Source organism: Tachypleus tridentatus, chromosome 6 (genome assembly GCF_004210375.1).
Source record: "Tachypleus tridentatus isolate NWPU-2018 chromosome 6, ASM421037v1, whole genome shotgun sequence".
NCBI lineage: Eukaryota > Metazoa > Arthropoda > Merostomata > Xiphosura > Limulidae > Tachypleus > Tachypleus tridentatus.
The window spans coordinates 116,618,015-116,641,298 of record NC_134830.1 but is presented as its reverse complement, the minus strand read 5'-3'; the positions used below and the strand labels follow the sequence as shown (position 1 = coordinate 116,641,298).

The following is a 23,284-nucleotide window of genomic DNA, read 5'->3' as shown; positions in this document are numbered from 1 at the left end:
CAACTGCCAAATGCACTAAGACATGAACATATCGCTGCCTAAAAGGAAATCACAAATGCTACTGATTATAGAGTTTTATTAAATAAATGAGTACAGTTAATAAAGATAGAAGAAAAGCAACGCTCGTACAAGGATTCTCATGTTTGTTTTATTAATACGATGAAAATATGAAAACAATACTTAGTTGCACTTAAACGTTTCGGCTATTTAATAGCAAAATAAGAAAGAACAAGTTTAATACAAACTAGGTTTATAGTTTTCTAATATTTTTATACATAAATGGGTTTATTATCATCAGGCCAGATAACTATAGAAGTGAACTTTCCTTGCTTTCTATCTAGCAAAGTGATCAATGATTCTACTGAAATCCAAAGTATACGTTAACTGGTTTTCACTTTCAAGGTTTTTTAGGTATGCCTGATGGTCTTGAACAATATTGGCTTGAATATTAATATTTTTTATCAGTTTCAGATTGCTAAAAGATATTTCCCCTTCCGCAACTGTGCAGAAAATGCGAAAGGCTACGGAAATATTAGGGAAAAGTGGATGTAGCTTGAATCTGTGCGCTTTGTTCAGAAGATCCAATGAATTTGATGCAGTATATATGTAATCAAAGGTACCTTTGTGTGTGGTCTTTAGATGTTTTATTTTTTCACTAAGTATTCTGACACATCATACTTAAATTCGGCTCGAACTCCCTAGTTTTTGGATGTAGATTATTTCATGATATAATTAGATATTGCAACGAAAAATAAAAACCCTGACTAATATCCACTTCTGATCTATATTTTGTAGTGAGCCCAGCAATAAGGGCTCACTATGATTTTATAAAATGTGTTTCATTTGAAGTGTGTCTCCTCTACAGGCTCTTTATATTCATAATTGGACAAGATGTCATCTTTATTGTCATCATGAAAATACTTGGAAACCGTTTTCTGTTTTGCAGTAGTTTTGGCAGAATATTCATATTAATTGCAACTAATTTAGCTTCATAAAGAATTGAGTGAGTTCCAATGTTCACGCGGTGTTTTTATATCAATCAACATACTCTCAAGGTTGTCCACTTCAATATTAATGGTAGCTTCGCGAGCCTGTAGTAACTGATTCCACTGATCAATGAGCACAAATACCTTTTAAACAGATTACAGCCATCAAGATGCAAGAAAATGATTGCTCTTGACTTCAGTTTTTATTTGAGATGTCAGATAGAGATGAAGAATTTCTGGTAGTGCATCTAGAGTACCAGGAAGATAATCAGCAAAGGGTCTGACATTGCTTACTGTTTCTGACTGTTGTGTTTTCGAAATTCCGTAAACATAACTACCTATTTTTGCGAGAGGGCTACTCCCTTGCTGTGTGGGCTACAACTGAATATACTGTAAAACTTTTAAACTGTTCAAACAATGTCTGAACTTCTGTGCAACTTTCTGTATGTGTTCCACAAAGATTGAGACTATTAGAAGCACATGATGAGAATTTAACAAGGTAATTAACTTTTACTTACAGAGGTTGAGCACCATTATCTCACCAGCCATATTAAACCACTTATAATATCATTGGACTCTGCAGTATTTCACGATCAGCTAAGCAATCAAGTATTACATTAAAGATATCAGCTCCGGTCTTCTTATTGCAATCAATAAATTTTAGAAACCCTTCTCGAATGACAAAGGAATAATACTCTGACGACATGGATTCGTAATTCATGATAAAAGTTGTCTGCTTTTGATGAGATAAATCGAATGTTGCATCTACTATGATAGTAAAGTATTTTGCTGCAGGCATTTCCTGTAAAACAATGTTATGTATATGATGATCACAGGTTGCTATGGATCATTCTGGGACTCACCTGACAAGTGGTGAGCTTGAAAACGGTAACCTGTTCACTGAGATTCAACAACACCCTCTACATGCTTCCTTAGAACTAGATCATAATGGCTGAGAAACCCAAATATTCCTAAACATTATCGTTATCAGGTGGACCAGTCGTTTGTGATGATCCATGAAAGGCTAGACCTCCCTCTCCAAGAAAAGGACACATTCATAATGCTTTTTAAGATATCGTTACATTTGGCTGCTCTTGAAAGACTATTCTTCTGAAGCTACAAATCAACACAGAACTTTAGTCCAAAATGTTTCTCAAGATCATACCACTCAGTATAGCATTTCTTGTGATGAACGTTTCTTTCCTGGCCTATCATAAAGTTTGTTCCAGATTCTTGATAGTGGCCATCCTTTAGTAATTACAAGTTTAGGTTGTGATGTAACTGGAGTCCTGGCAAGACGTTTACAGGGAAACAGGATAAAGTTTGTGTAATATTATTCCAAAATAGTCAGTCATGTTTATTGTATCATTTTGCAGCAAATGTTTCAGAAGAGAACTTAAATATATATATATATATTTAAGGTATTGTCGAGATCCAACTCCAAAAGTTAGCTCATGGTTCTCAGCTGATACGCTCTCATCAGTTAAGGCACCAATATCACAGCTAATGAGCTGTTGTGGCTTTTCAGGAACATTATTTGAAAGTGTTCATCCAGTAGTGATTACATTTGGAGAAATAATACAGTATAGGTATGAACAAATGTATACATAGATATAGATATACATATGTTCGTACCTATCCTATATTATCTCTCTTAGATTAACTTACTCTAATCCTGTGTAAAATAATGTCAAGTGATGCGGTTATTGAAGACTATATTGTTCCGCTATGGCGTAAATGTCGTAGCCTAATTTGAACATTTCTATGGAACTGTCCTGATGGAGTATTTCACGGATTTTGTAAGGCGCTTATGCAATAGACAGAAATCAAATTAAATTGTAGTTGTTAAAGGATATTTTTAACTTGTTGTTTGTTATTTTCTGTTCTTAGGTGCATTTTTAAATAGATAAAACATTCAGTGCTCAAGAAGCATAACTGTAAACGTTTAAGGCTTAAATTTCACCGAGGACTGATACCAAACACGTGCAAATTCCGTGCGCAAGCACCCGACTTATGTAATTAAATGAGATACATTTGGTTGATCACTCGCCGAGTGTTTCTGTTATACACGACTCAAAAAGGAAATAAAACAAAAATATTAACCATAAGAAAAGATATAAAGTGTTACAAACTATAAACTATTCAGGAAAGACAAATGTAGTTTTAGTTACAATCTTCAGTTGTTCTATAAACAACAACAATGGTTAACTTAAGAGTTATTTGGTATTTTCATGGTGGTCGATCAAATCTCAAAGAGAACATTTTATGAAGAAGTCAAATCACGTGGATTGGTTTGGTTTTGGATTTCGCGCAAAGCTACACGAAGATTATTCTTTTATGAACGAATAGTGGGATTGACCGTAACTTTATAACCCCCTCTCCACACGGCTGAAAGGGTGAGCATGTTTAGTGTGACGGAGCTTCGAACCCGCGACCCTCAGATTACGGTCGAGCGCCCTAACCACCTAGCCATCTGGGGCCTCAAATCACCTGAAATGTAACCTTATGTCCCTCTCACGACTTTCACAATGACATAACACTTTAAGTTGAATCGGTGTCACATTTAGTTTATAACATAATAACTTACCCTAATGTTCCATGTTAATATCAATTAAAATCTGGTTTGTATATTTAAGAAATTACGACAACGTGGGTTGGACTATTGTACTTGAAGTTGAATGGACAGGGATATTGTGAAAGTTATGCAAATTGTAAACTCAGTTAACCCTTTACTGGTCAAAAATGTGTTGAATAAATTATCTCACAGTTCGGGAATACAACAACAATATTTTCCACAGTCAACATTTGATGATTTACATATATAACCGACAGGTGTTTGTATAATATTGTGGGAGGTAATATATACAGTGAATTACACGACATAACATTCTAATAACGTAGTGCGGTAGTCATAGCATTTTTTAAGGCCCGGCATGACCAGGTGGTTAAGGCACTCAACTCATAATCTGAGGATCGCAGGTTCAAATCTCCGTCACACCAAACACATTGACTAGCTGCCTTTCCTCTAGTCTTACACTGCTAAATTAGGGACGGCAAGTACAGACCAAACCATAGCATTTTCTTCACACACTGTACCTTCTTCTTCTTCTGGAGAATATCACTATGGCAGTGTATATAGTTTTAACTGTTGCCAACGAATGACAATCCTTATAATATTTATATTTATTAGCCACGACTCTTCAAGCATCTGCGTTAGTTTTCATGCCCTTGCTTGATGTTTACTTATTCTATCATTTTTGCGCGCGCCATTTAAGCTATGCTTTCTTACAGGCTGTTTATTTGTTTGTTTTTGAATTTCGCGCAAAACTACACGAGGTGGGATGGGGATTAGAATCCACGATCCTCAGATTAGAAGTCGCGATGTAACTTTATTTAAAAAAACTACACTTAAAAACAGATAAAAGTAGTGTACAGAGTATAAAACAGTTATTAGCGTTCAGTGTAGGCTACGGTTGTATGAGCTGAAACAAAGAAACTTACAAAAGCGAATAAAAAACGTAGCTAAAGAGATGTTTACAACAGTTTTTTTAAGCGATCCGAAACTAAATTATTGTGTAGTAAATGTAAGCTTAAATAAAGGCAAACCAAGCTGATTATGCAGAAACGTCTGAACGTGTGTTACAAAGTGATAAGCATATGTGTTTTGGGGGTGCCGTATATTTGTGGTGTGCGTGAGTCGGTCTTGTGTAGGTAGAAATAAAGTGTTTTTGAATGTGTGTTGGCTTTTTTCATTTTTAGTAGTATTTTGTTTAGTTGCGTCATCACGAATTATTAAGTATATGGTTTTGAACAAACTGCGCATGCGTATTTTAAACCTACGTAAGTTGAAAAAGCCCATAAAAACTGTATTCAGCGTTGTGTTCATCATTTAAAGAAATTACATGAGGGTTACGCGTTGTGTTCTGAGTGAAATACTTAGCAAATAAAGTTGAAATCTTATGACTAAGCAAAAATCAGGTCAGATGATTCTGAACGGAAAAACCCAATATGCAATCCGGAACCTTCGGACAAAGGCTTTTTTAGCAATATGAGAGTTGTAGCATTTGATCGAGAAATCTTCGAGAAATGTTCTGGACAGACAAACGCAAGTGTACTACCTATATAGATTACTTATATTATCTCTCTTTTATCTAATCAATCATTTTATTATTATTATTTTAAGGAGTGCTTATAGGGGCAAAAACACTTAAATATAGTATATTAATTACATTAGGTTCTATTTAGAATGTGATATAATTTTTTTAGTAAACATAAATCAGTTTTCTTGTTATAAGAACAAGTCTTAGATGTGTAGCATTAGTTTTGTCCTTGAAACAAGATACGCAATTTTTAAAGTTCATGATATAATCTTCCTTCTAAACTAAAACTACGTTAACTAAGCGCCAGAAGTATGTCTAGAAGTAAATCAGTAATTAAGCATTTGTCTTTTAGCTTCCTAATGACAAGCTTATAATGCTAAAAAGCAGATTTTGATACCCGTGGTTGGTACAGAAAAGTTAGTCCACTCTGTAGCTTTAGGCTTAACATCAAACAAACAAAAGTTCCTCAGTGTTAAAAAACTGTTTCATCTTTAAGAGAATAATCAACACATTGTTTAAAATAAAAATAAAAATGCTTAGAGATAAAGGCTTGAAGTTAACAGTCTGTGAGATACCTAATTCTACTTTTTCTGCTTATGGTAATGTTATGGTTCATTTATTATATCTTTCTCTCATTAGTTTTATCTACGAATTTTTAGTTGCATTGAAACGTCAATGCACCTTCTACAGAATCCTTTGTACTTTGAGTACAAATATGTGTGTATGATGAAACTGACATCAACTTTCATAGCGGTTACGTTTAGATACTATTACTGTAGCAGAACAGTACGTACATTTATGATTACATGAGGTTGTACTTTCGTGACCTACTCTGTGAATAAATAAATACCTTGCTATAAGCCTCACTAAGAGAGAGTCACGAGATAGTTATTGCTGTTTGTTACTCGTGATTGATACGAAAGGTGTTTTTGGAATTTTGTCCCTGCTATACACACACATATACACATAGAATATTAATACGGAACAGTCAAGTAAAATAAAGAAAAGGTTTCTTTGTTTTTGTTTTTTTGAATTTCACGCAAAGCTACTCGAGGGCTATCTGTGCTAGCCGTCCCTTATGTAGCAGTGTAAGACTAGAGGGAAGGCAGCTAGTCATCACCACCCACCGCCAACTCTTGGGCTACTCTTTTACCAACGAATAGTGGGATTGACCGTTACATTATAACGCCCCCACGGCTGAAAGGGCGAGCATATTTTGGTTCGACCGTGATTCGAACCCGCGACCCTCGGATTACGAGTCGAACGCCTTAACATGCTTGGCCATGCCGGGCCCAAAAAGAAAGGACTGCGTTAGAAACGGCAAATCGAAACCTCTAACTAATGATAATTTGTTATAAACAAAAACAAGCCCAAACAAAAATAAAAAAAATGCTGCATTAATCGAAAGGTTCCACAGAGTACAGGCTACAATTTGCGATATAAAATGAACCCTAGGTTTTGGAGGTGACTGTGAAAGTAGGACCCTCATTGGTAGGGATACATTGTCTATCAGTCTTAACCTTCGTTTGTTAGTCTCACATGAGGAATAATTAAGTAATAAAATAAGGAAGAGAACAGAAACAGGAATTAGGAGAGCGAGATGTGGATGTTGAAGCCCCCAACGTCTCACATTTATATCACCGTTCACAGACAGTTGTGTGAAAGTGACTGCTTTCCAAAGTAAAGAAGGAGAAAAAATAAATAAATTAGTTTTCCCGGTTATATTATTATTGATTAACTAATATTTATTATAAATTGTTTGTTAATATTAGTGTGAAGTACTGGCCAAACACTTGTTTATTAATTGTGTTTTTGGAAGCGTTGAATTTATTTCTAAGTGTTTTTACTGTGAATAAATTACTTTCTCCTTCTTGTTGAACCCTGATTGTAGTGGGGTGTTCATTTTAAACCATTACAAATAAATGTGATATAACCATTCGATATTTGTTCAGATGTAGGTTAGGTTTAAACCACATCATTTAGTGAAGATGGATTAGCTAGATAGCAGTTTTCGGTGACTGGCTGTAGTTCTAAATATTCTGATTGTGGATTCTTCACGTATTGCTCTCTCGAATAGTCAGGAATTAGGCATATGTAAATAATTCTTGTGCAGAAGGAGCGATTAACTCTCTGTCTATACATATTAACAGAATAAGATAAGAAATTGACTCACCGATAGGTGGCGCTGAAATCAAATAAAAACAACACTAAAGTATCCTTTTTAATGTACAAACCCTTCAAACAATGTATTCCAAAGTAAACTGGTGAAGTTATTTTACTTTTTCATGTGCTTTCAAAACACATTTTTATAAAATATTTGTGTATCGAGTTAATTGTAGGTGAGTGACACTGTCAGTTACGTGACTCTTAATAACGAAGACGACAAAAAAGTTATAAACAAAAATAACTGTGGACAGGGTAATTAATTCCTTTAATTATTACTCGATTAGCTATGTATTTTACATAGAAAACGGTCTGCCGATTGTCCGGCGGGAGGTTTATGGAATTGCAATGCTAAAATATGGGGTTCGATTATCGCGGAGAGCCCTCCTCCATCGGCACAGTGGCATGTCTGCGGACCTTCAACGTTAGAAACCAAGCTCCGACAGTTGTGACGATCAGAGCACAGACAGGCCATTGTTTAGCTTTGTGCTTAATTACAAATAAAAACAATCTCTGCATTGACTGGACAGAACGCAGATATATATATATATCCTAACGTGTCGCTGTGCGCTAAAACAAACAAACGTAAAAAAACGTGATTAAATCGAGTGGTTTTATTGATTTTTTTATAGTGAGTGTTGTACTAACAGATTTGAATGCAAAGTTACTGAAGATGATGTAACACTTGGAACATACTGGTAATAAACCCTATAAACGAGGCAGATTGACAAGATAAATTACGAGGTAAACTTAAACTAAACTAAGATCAAGTTATGAAATAAACAGATTAGACATAATGTGTTATATAAGATGAAACTGCAATATTTACTCAATCACAGGCAAAATGACAGCATTGCGTACCTGTATTAGAACAATGGGTAGTTAGCCACCTTCTACTGGATTCATAAATTGATTAACTGGCTTTCTTTCCTTAAGAACAAACTTGGTGTCATCCTTCTTTCAGGCCTTGACTTTGGCCTTATTGATTATTCGACTTTTCACTGGGTCGAATCGGCGACACAATTCAGCACCTTACATATTTAATGTAATCCAGAGATGGACTATGTAAACGTAGGATCAGGCAATGGACTGCCTGCTCAAAAGTCCAGCCATTCCAAGCAGTTATATGTTTCAGAAAATGACCAGTTTCTTCCTTTACTTTACCTTTAACATGGAGGTGAGATCTGCTTTGTTTCATTCACGGGGACCTGTGATCTTGGCCAAAGCCTCGTGAAATACCACCTATATTATAAATATGGAGAAGTAGGCACACTCAGGGACTCTGACACTCAGACAAGTAGTCAGTTCCTGGTCCAGAGTGACAAGTTGCTTTCAGTTGTAACATCTAGATGTCATTACCTTACCAGTGAAGGACTATGCTGTCATTGAACGTTTTGCACAGCATGCAGTGGTACAACAATAAATCCCCACGGTCAGAGCAGGTATTATCTCTAAAGAACAACAAAGAAGCACAAGCAGTTATAATGAAGTCACCTTAAGAGGTTTTCTCCACCACATGTTATGCAAAAACTGCATAGGTTCAGAATAAATGAAATCATTTGAAAACATCTATATGAAATAAGCAAGTATAAAATGCATGGAATGCCTGCATACCACATAGTCTTATTCAGTATTATTTTTAAAGTATTTGTATAGATTAAGCACACAACAAGTCTTTTTTTACAGAGATTACAGTAAACTTTTTCAAATAAACTAAAGATATTAAAAACGATGGTCACAACAAACATAGTAATGGACAGGAATTAATCTACATAAATTTGTTCGTTTATAATTAAACAGAAAGCTACACAATAGGCTATCTATGTTCTGCTCACCAGGGGTATCGAAACCTAGGTTCTAGCGTTGTAAGTCCGCAAACATGCCACTATGCTACTGGGAAGCTCTATATAAAGGGTGAAAATGCTGCATTTTTAGATTCCCGAATAGCATGTTGAAACTCGATGAGCATCTTGATAACGGATCTTTACCTGAAAGATCACACTCGTGTTCCGATCTCTATACAACAACTATTACAGATAGTATACATGGATCACAAAAATAAGACATGGGCAGCACAGATTGAAACTAAATTAAACGTGCATATTCTATAGCTTAAAATAATTTTTCCTTCCTTGCAGGTGTGGATTTTTATGTCACTGTGGTATTCTCGGCTAATCCGATTTCGTTGCGAGTATTAGTTAGGTCTGCTTAATAATAACAGGATCAAATATGGAATTTTAGAGTAATCTGAATTTGAAAACTTGACGGAGAAATAAATGTGTATTCTCAAAAAGACGGCTGGTGTGGGTATTAAAACTTTAATTAAAATAAAGTACAGAAAAACGTGTCAACCTTCTTGTCATCTTCAGGTTAACAAACACAGTTCGTTAACCCGAAGAAGGTCGAAACTTTGTTCTGTACTTTAGTTTAATTAAAGTTTCAATACTCATAGCAGTCAATGTTAGAATACATTTTTATTTCAAGTGGGTTTCTCATCATCACGGATAAATAAACAGATTGAACCCATTTGGAAGAAAGTTATAAAGAAAACAACTTTATTACTGACAGTGACACAACAATAGCAACAAAACGGTGTTTGTAATTATGAATCTGTGAATAGACCTATAACTCTCTGTCTCTCGAAATGAACACGGCAATAGATAAATAGAACTCTGAAAAAATAAGGCTTTGTACTGATATCGGAAACCTTAGTACCTTTGTTTCTATAGCATCACCACGTGAAAGGCCATTCCTGTTCAATATTCATTGGCTGTAATGTATAGACACAGTTCACTCGGCCAACAAAGGATGTTGCAGTCATTGACCCTTTCACACAGATATACTGCAACGTCTTCATTGGCAAAATATATATTATCTACTAAAGACATCAAGGCAACTATAACAAAGCAATTTTAACAGTTTTCTGGACCACGCATTTTTGCCTAAAGCATATACAAACGGTTTAAATAAAAAAAGGTTAAAATTGCTATATTAATAAAAGCAGGTATAAATCACATGATATGTTAGCATATCACAGCAACTATCAATCTCACTTTTAATTAATTTGCCAGTTTTGTGTACTAGTATCTGTATCATCTGAATTTCCCGCTTGGTGCCCACATTTTGATATTCTATATGTATGATATTTAAGATGTTTTGTGAACAAATCACCATTGATGTACACAGTGATGCAGAAACCACAAGATATTAGCATGAAAATAAAACGTAACAATATTGTGATATTCAAACTTTTCAATAACAAAAATACCAATATATACATATGTTAATTCAACAGACTCACACCATGGCCTTATCCCTCCACCAAAGTACATTGTATTGACTCTTGTCCTATGAGGTTGGTATTCGTAAATTGACAAAATTTGACTAAGGTTTACTTCACATAGACAAAGAACCTCCCGGGAATCTGACACACTACCGATGATAATGAATTACTTAAAATAGGCAAACAAGAAAATGTGGTGGTAGCATAGTCGAGCATTTTATAATTAATCGAACAAAATATTAGCAGAATTGCGTATTCAAATAAACAAACAATAAGAACATAATGCAGTGTTAACAGTGATATAATTCCAATAAACAAACAATTAGAACATAATGCATTGTTAACAGAGCTGCATATTCCAATAAACAAATAAACAATTAGAACATAATCCAGTGTTAATAGAGGTGCATATTCCAATAAACAATTAAAACATAATCCAGTGTTAACAGATGTGCATATTCCAATAAACAATCAGAACATAATGCAGTGTTAACAGAGGCGCATATTCCAAAAACAAATAAACAATTAAAACATAATACAGTGTTAACAAAACAGCGTATTCGACAATTATGAATCTAGACAGCAGTAAGCATCTCCAGTAAACGATTAAGTTATACGGTTCGTTTCATATTTCAAATAAGTCTATGGTTATATATATTAAGCAAGTGAATCCTTCGATTTTTCTCCACCTCTTCATTTTTTCATATGGATATTTCGTGATTCTCGAAGTATACACAGACATTATTTCTTTGTTTGTCCACCTGCAGGTGCGGTCTTAGGCAGGTGCAAATGGTGCAGTCGCTCGGGGGCCCTCGTTTTCAGTAGCCCCACAGATTGCACAAGGACATTTTTAATTCATATTTTATTTTTCGTGTTTGACCGTTGGGCTTTTTTCTTCTTCTTTAATACTGTTGCTCGTAGCTTCCTTTGATAGTGCATAAAGAATTAAGGCCAAATTCAAAACGGTAGAAACGTTTTTTGTTCACTGATTTAAAGTAAGCTTTCTGATCCTTAAATATCTATATATCTGGTTCATGCTAGACTCCCACCTATTCCAAAGTGCAATGCTGCTATGGAGAGTCTTACCGCCAGAGACATGTGTATCAGGTAAGGATATTCATTAAACAAGATTATTAAATGACGTATAACCAAGCAATATACACGGTTCATATAAGAATTGTTCAGATTAAGATCAAGCAAAATCAATCGAATTACGCAGAAATGTCCATAAAATGTCCGTTTATTTGATCTAAATATGAATATAGACTAATAAGATAAGAACGGGTTTATGTATTGTACTCAACTCCGCGGTATGTATTAAAGTTTAGTATTGTTTGTTTTTAAATTTCACACAAAGCTACAAGAGAGCTATCTGCACTAGGCTTTCTTAATTCAGTGATGTAAGACTAAAGGGAAGGCAGCTAGTCATCATCACCCACCGCCAACTCTTGGGCTACTCTTTTGCCAACGAATAGTGGGATTGATTGTGACATTATAACGTCTCCCCCCGGCTAAAAGGCATCTTTGGTGTGATGGAGATTCGAACCTGCGACCCTCAGATTACGAGTCGAGCTCCCTAACCATCTGGCCATGCCGGGTCCGTTCCTTAAATAAGGGCGACTAAAGAGTATATTCAAAAGGTTTAACTCGTCTCTAACTTTTTCACAAAGCGCCATTAGACGTGAAACAGCATCTAAAGGACTTTAATTGTTCTAACCTAGAAAAACCATGTAATTACTGCTATTTGTTGTTAATTTTTATAATTTAAATTGAGAGTTGATTGACAGATTAGTTGCAATTAGTGACAAAACCGTGCATCGGCATAACTATTTTTCAGCCCTGCGTTCCTATATGTGCTTGTGACAGATATACTGTTGTATATTTATTTTAATATTGATGTTTGTTTTAGTTAAATATACATTTAGAAATGCAAGTAACTTGTACTGTTAAATGTGTATTGCAAATTTCCCGCCTATTCACTAAAAATGCAGAAGATTTTCGAGTGTAAGAATCAATAATGTACTACACGTCTGTATGTAAAATACTAGTGTTTACCGGTACTGTTGCCAACTGAATGTTCGAGAATCTGGTTTAAAGTTTACAAATCGACGCGACAAGAGACAGTTTTATATTGTTTGTTTGCTACAGTCGGTATACTATAAACCTCGGAAGCTATAACTGTGATAAATGCTTATTAATTGGGAAACTACAGTTATTTGACCAAGAGCGTTTAGATATTTTAAACATTTCAAATCGTTCAACTTCTGCGTATTAACTTTGGACGTTAGTATTTCTTCGTCGGAAAAAAAATTCACGTGTAAAGAGACAGCTAGCAAATAGTTAAGTTAATTGTACGGATATCAATTCGACATTAATTCGCTCATTGTGAACCGTCGATATAATTTTCAGTTCCAGACTAGATAAAAGACTCAGTATTATTGGTAATTTTGTAAAACGTTTGTATATAAACCATTATTTGTAATAACTGCTATAATAAATTGTATTATTATTTGTATATTAAAATATATTCGTGTTAAGAAAGAAAACTGTGTCAATTTTTGCCATATGTTATAAATTTGACAGATCACTATATTTAATTAACTTAGTTTCAGGCTATTTGAAATTAGAATACGTAACAGTGCTTAATCTGTCCACCCGAATACAGTCGAAACATCACTAGGCTTTTATCGTCCTACCAATAAAATGAATTCTCCGATGTAATTAGAAACCATGTTAGGACTATTTTCGATCATATGACTCAAATGCCAAACTCAAGGTTAACACCAACTGGGTTGGCTAACAATACGAGTATGTAAAACAGTGCCAGTGTGTCACTTTAAACCAAAAGTTGCCGTTTTCGCGCAAAGCTACACAATAAGCTACCTACCTTCTGTTCACCGCAAAGAATTGAATCTCGTATTTTAGTGCTGTGAAGATCATCTTAATAACAAGAACGTTGATTAAAATGTTTTCCATGGTTATTTTTCATAGTGAGTGTAAATCATAAACTTAGAAAATGATATTAAAACAAAGGAAAAAAGAACGGGTGTCAAGAGTTGGCAGTTGGTGGTATTTATTAGCTCTTTGTCTTTCCTCAAAATTAGGGACGATTAGTGCAAATAACCCTCAAGTAGTTTAGCATGAAATTCGTAGAAAACAAAAACAAGTTAAGAAGGTTAGTACTAAATAGGTATAAAGCAGTTCAATGGTCACATACAGATAAATTCCTGTTGTTTTACTTATCGCTAGAGATGGACAGACGTCAACAGAAAAAGACTTAAAATGGTCTGATGGTTAAGGAGTTCGACTCGCAATCTGAGGGTCGTTGATTCGAATCCCTGTCACATCGAACATTTTCGCTCTTTCAGCAGTGGGCGCGTTATAATGGGGCAGTCAATCGCACTGTTCGTTGGTAAACAGTAGCCCAAAAGTTTGCGGTGGGCTGTGTTGATTAGCTGTCTCCATTCTTGTTAAATTAAGAACGGTTAGTGCTGATAGCCTCAGTGTAGTTTTGTACGAAACTCAAACAAACCCAAATTGCGTGACGTTGAGCAATTTTAAGGTTTTGTCTGTTGCAACACCCAGATCAAAGAACGACCAAGAAAAAAAAAAAGGGCTTAACTCACTTATTATTCTCTATATGATTTATATAATAAACCTCATCAGTAACAGTTCGAATTAAGTACAATATTGATGATTTCTTGTCTAAACTATTCTGTGTGAATCATACGTTATTTACAACCCTGTAACAAAGAGCGTAATATACCCAAGAGAAATTTGACGTATGACAGATTAGTATACTCTACTGGAAAATGTCGTTGTTGTTCATATGGGCCCAGTCGGTAAATAGGCTTACATACCTTTGTGATTCTGACTTCACCGCTAACAGCTTTGATGTATGTTAAGCTGAAATAACCATAAATAACTCACTAAAAGCTTCTGCTCAGATAGATTTTTTTTTCAGAACTATCCATTACAGAAAAGAGAAAGCGTCTGTCATTTCTTCTCTTCTACTTGATTTTTCTTATCGTCAGAATCTAGTCATCCTCTTCCTGACTTATAAAATCCTTACTACAACTTCTGAAAACCCTGTACCGCCAGGTTGTTAGGACGCTCGACTCGTAATCCGAGGGTCGTGGGTTCGAATCACCCGTCACACAGAACATGCTCGTTCTTTCAGACGTGGGGGTATTATAATGTAAAAATCAATTCTACTGTTCGTTGGTAAAAGAGTAATCCAAGAGTTGGCGGTGGGTAGTGACAACTAGCTGCCTTCCCTCTAGTCTCACACGGCTAAATTAGGGACGACTAGCGCAGATAGCCCTTGTGCAGATTTGCGCAAAATTCATACCAACCAACCAAACAAACAACTTCTGATGCGTATGAGTAACATTAGTTTATTTACGTTCATCTAACTAAAACCAGAAGCGGACTGAAACAAACAAAACCCTACCAGAAATAGATGATTCATATATGACACAGCAATATGACTTTATGGGAAGCAACACTTCAAGTAAATCAGCACCATGCTAATAATACATTATATTCCGCTACGATATCCAGCTAAGTTTCACATAATGTAGATTTACCACGGTAACACTAGATGTACTTCCGCTGGGTCCCCGAAAGCGTTCTGCGTCTAGAGTAGGGCTCTGCGAAGTTCCGAGATACGTTAACTGGGGCTCCGATTCGATATTATGGAATCTACATCACTTCCGGTAAACTTTAGAATATAGCTAATAATTCAGCCAACATACTGGAACATATTTTCTTGTTTGTTTGTGAATTTTGAGCAAAGCTACACGAGGGCTATTTGAAGTAGTCGTCCCTAATTTAGCAGTGTATGACTAGAGGAAGGCAGCTAGTCATTACCACCCACCGCCAACTCTTGGGCTACTCTTTTACCAACGAATAGTGGGATTGACCGTCACATTATACCCCCCACATGGCTGAAAGGGCGAGAATATTTGGTGTGACAGGGATTCGAACATATTTTCTTGTTATAACACTTTTGTATCATATCTTTCCAGATGTGGGTGGCATGTCCAGGTGATTAGGGCGCTCGACTCGTAATCTGAGGATCACGGGTTCGATTCCCCGTCGCACCAAACATGCTCGCCCTTGGTGGTGACAAGTTGCCTTCCTTCTAAATTAAGAACGGTTAGCGTAGATAGCCCTAGTGCAGCTTTGTGTGAAATTCAAACCAATCTTTTAAGAGTATGGCAGCAAAGTGCACGACATTGATGCTTGTGTTATTAGTATGCAGCTGTCTCACACCTTTATTTTGGACACTAAAGCACCATTCTATATAACTCTGGTACCAGTTACCCGTGTAACGGAGCCCTCTGTAATCAGATTGTTTTGGTTTCTGTTTAGAAGTTTGGAACCACCACCCAGGTACAGAAAAACAGAACACAGAGTTGGTGTTATCTGTTCATCATTTTTCACAGTAATTTCTGGTAACTAGAATAACTCCTGTGGGATACTGTTTATTGACTCTTGTTGGTTGTACCTGTGGTAACAGTACTGATACTCTGCTATCTTGTATGTTAATATGGTTACAACGGAAGTATGCTGTCCTTGTAGAAGCAGGCACATGATTCAGAAGATATTGCCTTTATGATCCTAAAATGGCTGTAAATATTTCATTATCGTGAAGAGACCAGAACTGTTTTAGTCCAACCGGTTTATGGTAGATCAGAAATACTGATTACTCATGCCCATTTTCTTAGATCATTCCCAAGAACAGTCTTTGTGCTTGCTGGTCTCATCAGGGGAGTCTTGCTGCAAAGATGCAGATGGTTTCTCTGCAGGGTTAGCTAATGCAATATCATTGGAAGACTTGTGGCTTACCAAATACATTTCATTAAGAATTATTATCTCAAACACTGAATATAACTTTTAACGCAATTTAGGTTACGATTTCATTATTGATCAAACATTGTACCTATGTGTAGGGTAACAGTGGTTGGGCTGGCAGAAACATCTTGTTGTAGACATGTCTAAGTTGTTATTAGCTCATTTCAGCCTCGTGGGAAAGCGGGAATAACATGGGAGTAACAAATGGCTGCAAAGTGTGTATTTCCAGAGGTAAATCACGTCGTCTTGGAATCATTTACAAATTTTCATTAGTTTATTGATAATACGGTGCATCTGCGTTGTGAACCTATGTGTGCCTAAATATGATTTCTGGGACCCAATAGTTTACAACATTCTACATCAATTTTACATTGTGTTTAGTTTGTTTTCTTTAACTCATTGAAGTCAGAAATTCAGGTGCAACTCCACATAACATTTTTAACCACTGTTGCTAAGGGCAGATGATAAGATGTTAAAAATCTCGTATATTTCGTGTGTCTTCCGATTACCTCAGTATTTGCTATTCTTGTTACTGGGAGGGCTGGAGATAGGATGTTAAAAAACTTGTAATTCGTGTATCTTACGGGACATTTGAACTTACCTGGAGAATGAGAGACATATTCCAGATTTATTGTTTCCGTAAGCCCATAGCCTAACGTAGTTGTTATAGTACCACCAAGTGTGAGACGTTAAAATAACAACCCATAACCTTACGTTTTCTGGATATATAATTTGTGAAAATTATACTTGACGTATTATCAAAACTGATTTAGTATGGACAAAGTTATTCTACTTAAAGAACATTACACGCATACACTGATGTATTAATATATTTCAGAAGATGAACTTGAATGAGGACATTATTACTGATTCATTTGAAAATTAGTTAGCACAAGATGTGACGATAAAATCTGTACAAGTGAAACGTACAGTAATTGAAAAACATACATTAGAAGATAAGTCATCGTGGGATTATTTAAAAACAAATTTTTTAATCATTATTGACTTGTCCATATATACATTATAAAATGGACTGTTATTGAATTGCCCAGGTATGCATTAGAAAGTGGATCATTACTGGTTCGTCCAGACATACATTAGAAGATAGATCTTTATTGGCTTGTCTAGGTATACATCAGAAGGTTGATTATTAAAGCTCCATCTACGAAACAACAGTCATACCTGAACAAAACTGCATCACGTTATTCACCTTCTCATTTTAAATATTACATTTTTGATATAAATTCACCCAACAATTCGCAAGTAATAATAACCAGGAGGAAACTCTGCACATTAGAAAAGGAGCAATGGCTGTTCTTGACGTTATCACATCAATGGATAATCAATATGGTAGCAATCTAACCTTACAGTTTTAACTAAGCTAACTGAACGCGTTTTATCAAAGTAATGACAACGTGAAATAAACGCAGTCTTCGGGGAATTCCTTCTCTCGTATATTTCAATGTTCCACTTGCCATTACTTATGAAAAGCAGTTCCAACATGCACATTGTTTCTCATAATCTTGTTCGTTATTATTTGCCCGTGGTTGGAACTAATGCCGCACTGGTGTCAGAAGAAACACAATTTCGAATGGTTGTTATTACAGTTGATTATGTTACTTTGCAATACGACACAACATCGACTGGTGCATTTTCTTATGTTGGTTAAAGTTATGCTACTGTTTTATCTTTTTGAAATGATTAGATTGTCAATAGATTATCACGTCTGGCATTAAATTTTAGCACAAGATTCTCAATGCTAAATACAATATTGGATGCTGTTTTATTTTTAAAAATAACACATCGTTTAAAATATGTTATTTCAAATTTAAGTGTTGAAAAACAAACCACAAACATTGACGAAAACAGCCCAACTTAAACTCACTGTATTAACTGGGCCAAACATCTTGAATGTGTTAAATAAAATGTCCTTTGGGGCTTTTAAAACGTAACTCAAAAAATAAAAAGGTTTACTTTTGTAGAAGAACATGGACTTACCAATTGTTGTAATGACTGTTATTGAGTACAGTAGCGCCCCTGGGAAAGACCACTGTAGTTCTAAAGCATCCAGTTCTCGTCCATCATATCCCTCATTCCTCACCGCGTTGACTAAAGTTTCTTCGAATTCTCGTAGCCTTCCGCCAACAGCTAAGGTCCAGTTCGCCTCATACAATACGTTCAGCTCGTTAGTGATTCTCCACAAATCCCTCATGCAGTCTGTCCGATGTTGTCGCACGTGTTCTCGCTCAGCCAGCTCGTGCCGAGTTTCTAGTGCCTCAAACACTAAGGCGCCCAGCATGGCATAGCTCATCGCTAGGCCACAGATACCTACATCGGAGAAAATGTGTGCGGCAACCAGTTGAAGACAGTGTTTCCATCTGGTCTTACCGGCAGCTTCTTGATGGCTTTCCAGGTCTTGCAGCATGTAGCTAGATTAGCTCTACAAGCTTAAAAGTGATTCCAGAACCTATGCTGCAGAACTCGGATGAAATAAGAACTCTATGAACTGGATGGACAGAAAGAGCAGTTGGTTATCAAACGTAACAGATTTCAGTAGAGATTCTGGAACTATTTACAGTAGATACAAACATTGGATACCTTAAGGGTCAATAATCTATTAACAACAACTAGTTTGTTCAGTAAGCACTGGTAATTTCACTTTAAAGCCGAGAGCTAACACTTAGTGAAGCAGTCGACACTGAGGGGAATACAGTTAACTGTGAACCCGTCTCAATAACTAATCTTTTGTATTTCAGTACTTTGAAACTACTATTGGAATGCAGATGAAATTTAGTACATCGGTAACTTCAAATACATTCCAGTATCTAATTCATTAATAAACCTACAGAAACTATAGTCAGATGTTGGTAGTAGATCCACTAGTATACTCGTCTGTAACTCCGACTGTCTGGAAGTTGCCAATAAATCCAATTGTAAAGTTTCAATAATCTTTGATGGATGCTAGTAGCAAATCATCTTGGTGCTAGAAGAAAAACTAGCTGTAACACTTCAACAGTTTCACATATAGCTGATAGTAACTGCAACAGTCACAACTCTAAAAATATTCAGGTAATAAACCCATTTGTAAAGCTGTATAAATACCAACAGGATCACAACAGCGAATCCAACAACAATATTTCACTACCCCTAAGTGGATATCGGTAGTAAATCCTGTACTTCACTATCCTTAACTAGATACCGATAATAAATCCAGTACTTTACTATTCTTAACTAGATACCGATAGTAAATCCAGTACTTTACTATTCTTAACTAGATACCGATAGTAAATCCAGTACTTTACTATTCTTAACTAGATACCGATAGTAAATCCAGTACTTCACTATCCTTAACTAGATACCGATAGTAAATCCAGTACTTTACTATTCTTAACTGGATACCGATAGTAAATCCAGTACTTCACTATCCTTAACTAGATACCGATAGTAAATCCAGTACTTTACTATTCTTAACTGGATACCGGCAGTAAGTCCAGTACCTCACTATCCTTAAATGGATACCAGTAGTAAATCCAGTACTTCATTATCCTTAACTGGATACCGGTAGTAATCCAATACTTCACTCTCCTTAACTGGATACCGGTAATTAGTCCAGTACTTCACTCTCCTTAACTGGATACTGGTAATAAATGTAATACTTCACTATCATTAACTGAATACCGGTAGTAAATCCAGTACTTCACTATCATTAAATGGATACCGGTAGTAAATCCAGTACTTCACTATCATTAAATGGATACCGGTAGTAAATCCAGTACTTCACTATCCTTAACTGGATACCGGTAGTTAAGTCCAGTACTTCACTATCCTTAACTGGATACCGGTAGTAAATCCAATACTTCAATATCATTAAATGGATACCGCTAATAAATCTAGTAGTTGACTATTGTCAACTGGATACTAGTAGTAAATCCAACACTTCACTATTCCTAACTGGATACCGGTAGTAAATCCAGTATTCGACTATTCTCAACTGGATACTGGTAGTAAACACAATACTTCACTATCATTAACTAGATATCAGTAGTAAATACAATACTTCACTCTCCTTTATCGAATACCGGTAGTAAATCGAATAATAAAGCCTTAGCAATTCCAAAGAGACAATGACTGATAGCGATGTTAGATCCAATAATAAAGTTTTGTAAATCAGTAGCAGTAAATCTGTTTTGGAAACGTTTCAGTGAATTCACCTGAGTTTCAATAATGCCGCTGCGATGTATAATTCGGCAACGTTGGTGGTGAGAAGTGACATACGAGTAACCATGGTTCCACACAGACGGCAAATCCCACAAAATATATATGGCGGCAATATAATAATGAACTTGCACTATTACACAAATAAACCTAACTTATACAAGCACTCATTAAACAGGATGCTAATCTCAACGATTGAGGACTCCGAACGAAACAGAGCTACATCATGGAGGGATCCGAAACGGGGAAAACGACACTGGACTACTCCAACTACATGAAGTTATATCGTTAACGTAGTAAACTGTAGAGCTTGGATGCGCTGCCTAAACATTCAAAAAATGTAGCTTTCCTTTGAGTAAGGTGTCACTGAGTAGCGCTTGGAATAAAACCTGGTTAGAATGATGCCGTCTTTAGATAGCCCGGTGACAGCTGTAGCTAAGGGGCGGTCCTACAAATGTCACGTTTTGCTTTAAAGAAAATGAGCCAACCAGATTATATGTGATGCTACCAAGTGACAGATGAATCAATATGACGACACACGTCTTTTCAGACAAGAGAATGCAGTTGTTTAAAACTGGAAGCAAAGTAATAGAACTTTATCGATAAGTGCAATATTTCCACCATGAGAAATTATTTTAATGGCTTTCCAAACCAACAATGCTGGTTCTAAGATTAATGACGAGACGAGCTATCCTATACGTATATGTTTTATGAACATATATAAACGTACAAACAAGAACAACCGAAACCCCTGAAAGTTAATTCTATTGCAAGCCACACGTGTGTAAAAAGTCAATGTTGCTTCCTTCCAGTAAGAAAGGAAACTGGATCGCTTATTTCTTTCTCTCATTCTTATGCAATGTTGAGTCTGAGAAATCCTATGGGTCAAATGTATCAAAACGTATTATGAGTAAGTTAAGATCAAACGTCTGAAAGTCAGTCAATGCAAAAAAAACAACAACAAACATTCATTTAACAGTACACCTTAATCAAAATTAAATCATTTACCAGTGTACCTTAAGCAAAAATCAATCATTTATCAATACACCTTAAACAAAAACTAATCATTTAACAGTACACCTTAATCAAAATTAAATCATTTGCCAGTGTACCTTAAGCAAAAATTAATCATTTAACAGTACACCGTAAACAAAAACCAATCATTTAACAGTACACCTTAAACAAAAACCAATCATTTAACAGTACACCTTAAACAAAATCCAATCATTTAACAGTACACCTTAAACAAAATCCAATCATTTAACAGTACACCTTAAACAATCAAACACCAGTATAAATAAGAAATGAGAGTTAAATTCGGATTATAATGGCAACTGGTAATTTACTGGGTTATAATTTATAATAAAATATACTGTGTTATAACTCATAATGGGATATACTGGGTTATAACGTATAACGAGATACACTTGTTCATATAATTTATTTCTAAATGCATTTCGCTATAATTGATGAGGTACATTGGGTCAAATCTGCAATCAGATAGATTGGGTTTGGCTTTATAGTGAGATACAACTAAAAACGAACACAGATATAGATTAGATATATAATAAAGATCTTAGAATTCTCTACATTTCATTTGAAAGGAAATAACCTTAAAAAAGACCGCAAAACGAAATCACAAATGTATAGCGTCGAGTGAGATTTTAAACCGTCGACTTAATACCAGCAAACAAAATAACTGGATTAACCACAATCAAGCAAAGTTGGCAAAAGTAGAGTTTAAATTAGATTAACTACATACGACTAAAATTGGAGAAAATACAGTTTAAATTAGATTAACCACATACGAGTAAAATTGGAGAAAGTACAGTTTAGATTAACCACAAAGAAATGAAATTGGAGAAAATACAGTTTAAATTAGATTAACCACAAAGAAATGAAATTGGCGAAATTAGTTTAAATTAAATTAACCACATACGAGTAAAATTGGCGAAATTAGTTTAGATTAACCACATACGAGTAAAACTGGAGAAAGTACAGTTTAAATTAGATTAAGTACATTCGACTACAATTAGAGAAAGTACAGTTGAAATCAGATTAACAACAAAGGACTAAATAGGAGAAAGTACAGTTTAAATTAGATTAACTATATTGTTTTTTGTTTTTGAATTTCGCGCAAAGCTACTCGAGGGATATCTGCGCTAGCCGTCCCTAATTTATTAGTGTAAGACTAGAGGAAAGGCAGCTAGTCATCACCACCCACCGCCAACGCTTGGGCTACTCTTTTACCAACGAACAGTGGGATTGATCGTCACATTATAACGCCCCCACGGTGGGAGGGCCAGCATGTTTGGTGCGACCAAGATTCGAACCCGTGATCCTCGGATTACGAGTCGAATGCCTTAACACGCTTACCCATGCCGGGCCTGATTAACTATATACGACTAAAACTGGAGAAAGTACAGTTTAAAGTAAATTAACCACGTACGAGTAAAATCAGAGAAAGTGAGAGTTAAAATGCTATCTATCAAAGATTGAAGTATAGAAAGAAATAGGCTTCATACTGCTAATTAAAGCAAACACAAAGATGACTAATTACTTTAACCACATTTACAACCCAAGTTAATTAAAGAGAGTGAACAACCAACAAGGAAGGGGTGTTTACGATATAACCTTTGTATGGGAATAGACACACATGCAGGAGACAAGTAAGCAAA

The 23,284-nt window shown here is 35.6% G+C and overlaps 1 protein-coding gene across 1 annotated transcript in view; it reads right to left on the bottom strand.

Annotated features, from left to right (window-relative positions):
- The window catches only part of LOC143253387 (potassium channel subfamily K member 18-like), a 37,631-nt gene extending 16,070 nt beyond the window's left edge, over positions 1-21,561 (bottom strand). Inside the window, exon 1 of the mRNA XM_076507180.1 lies at positions 18,390-21,561. Within this exon, the coding sequence (XP_076363295.1) occupies positions 18,390-18,816 (427 nt within the window). The 5' untranslated portion in view covers positions 18,817-21,561. The remainder of the gene's footprint in view (positions 1-18,389) is intronic.
- Between the last annotated feature and the right edge of the window lie 1,723 nt (positions 21,562-23,284).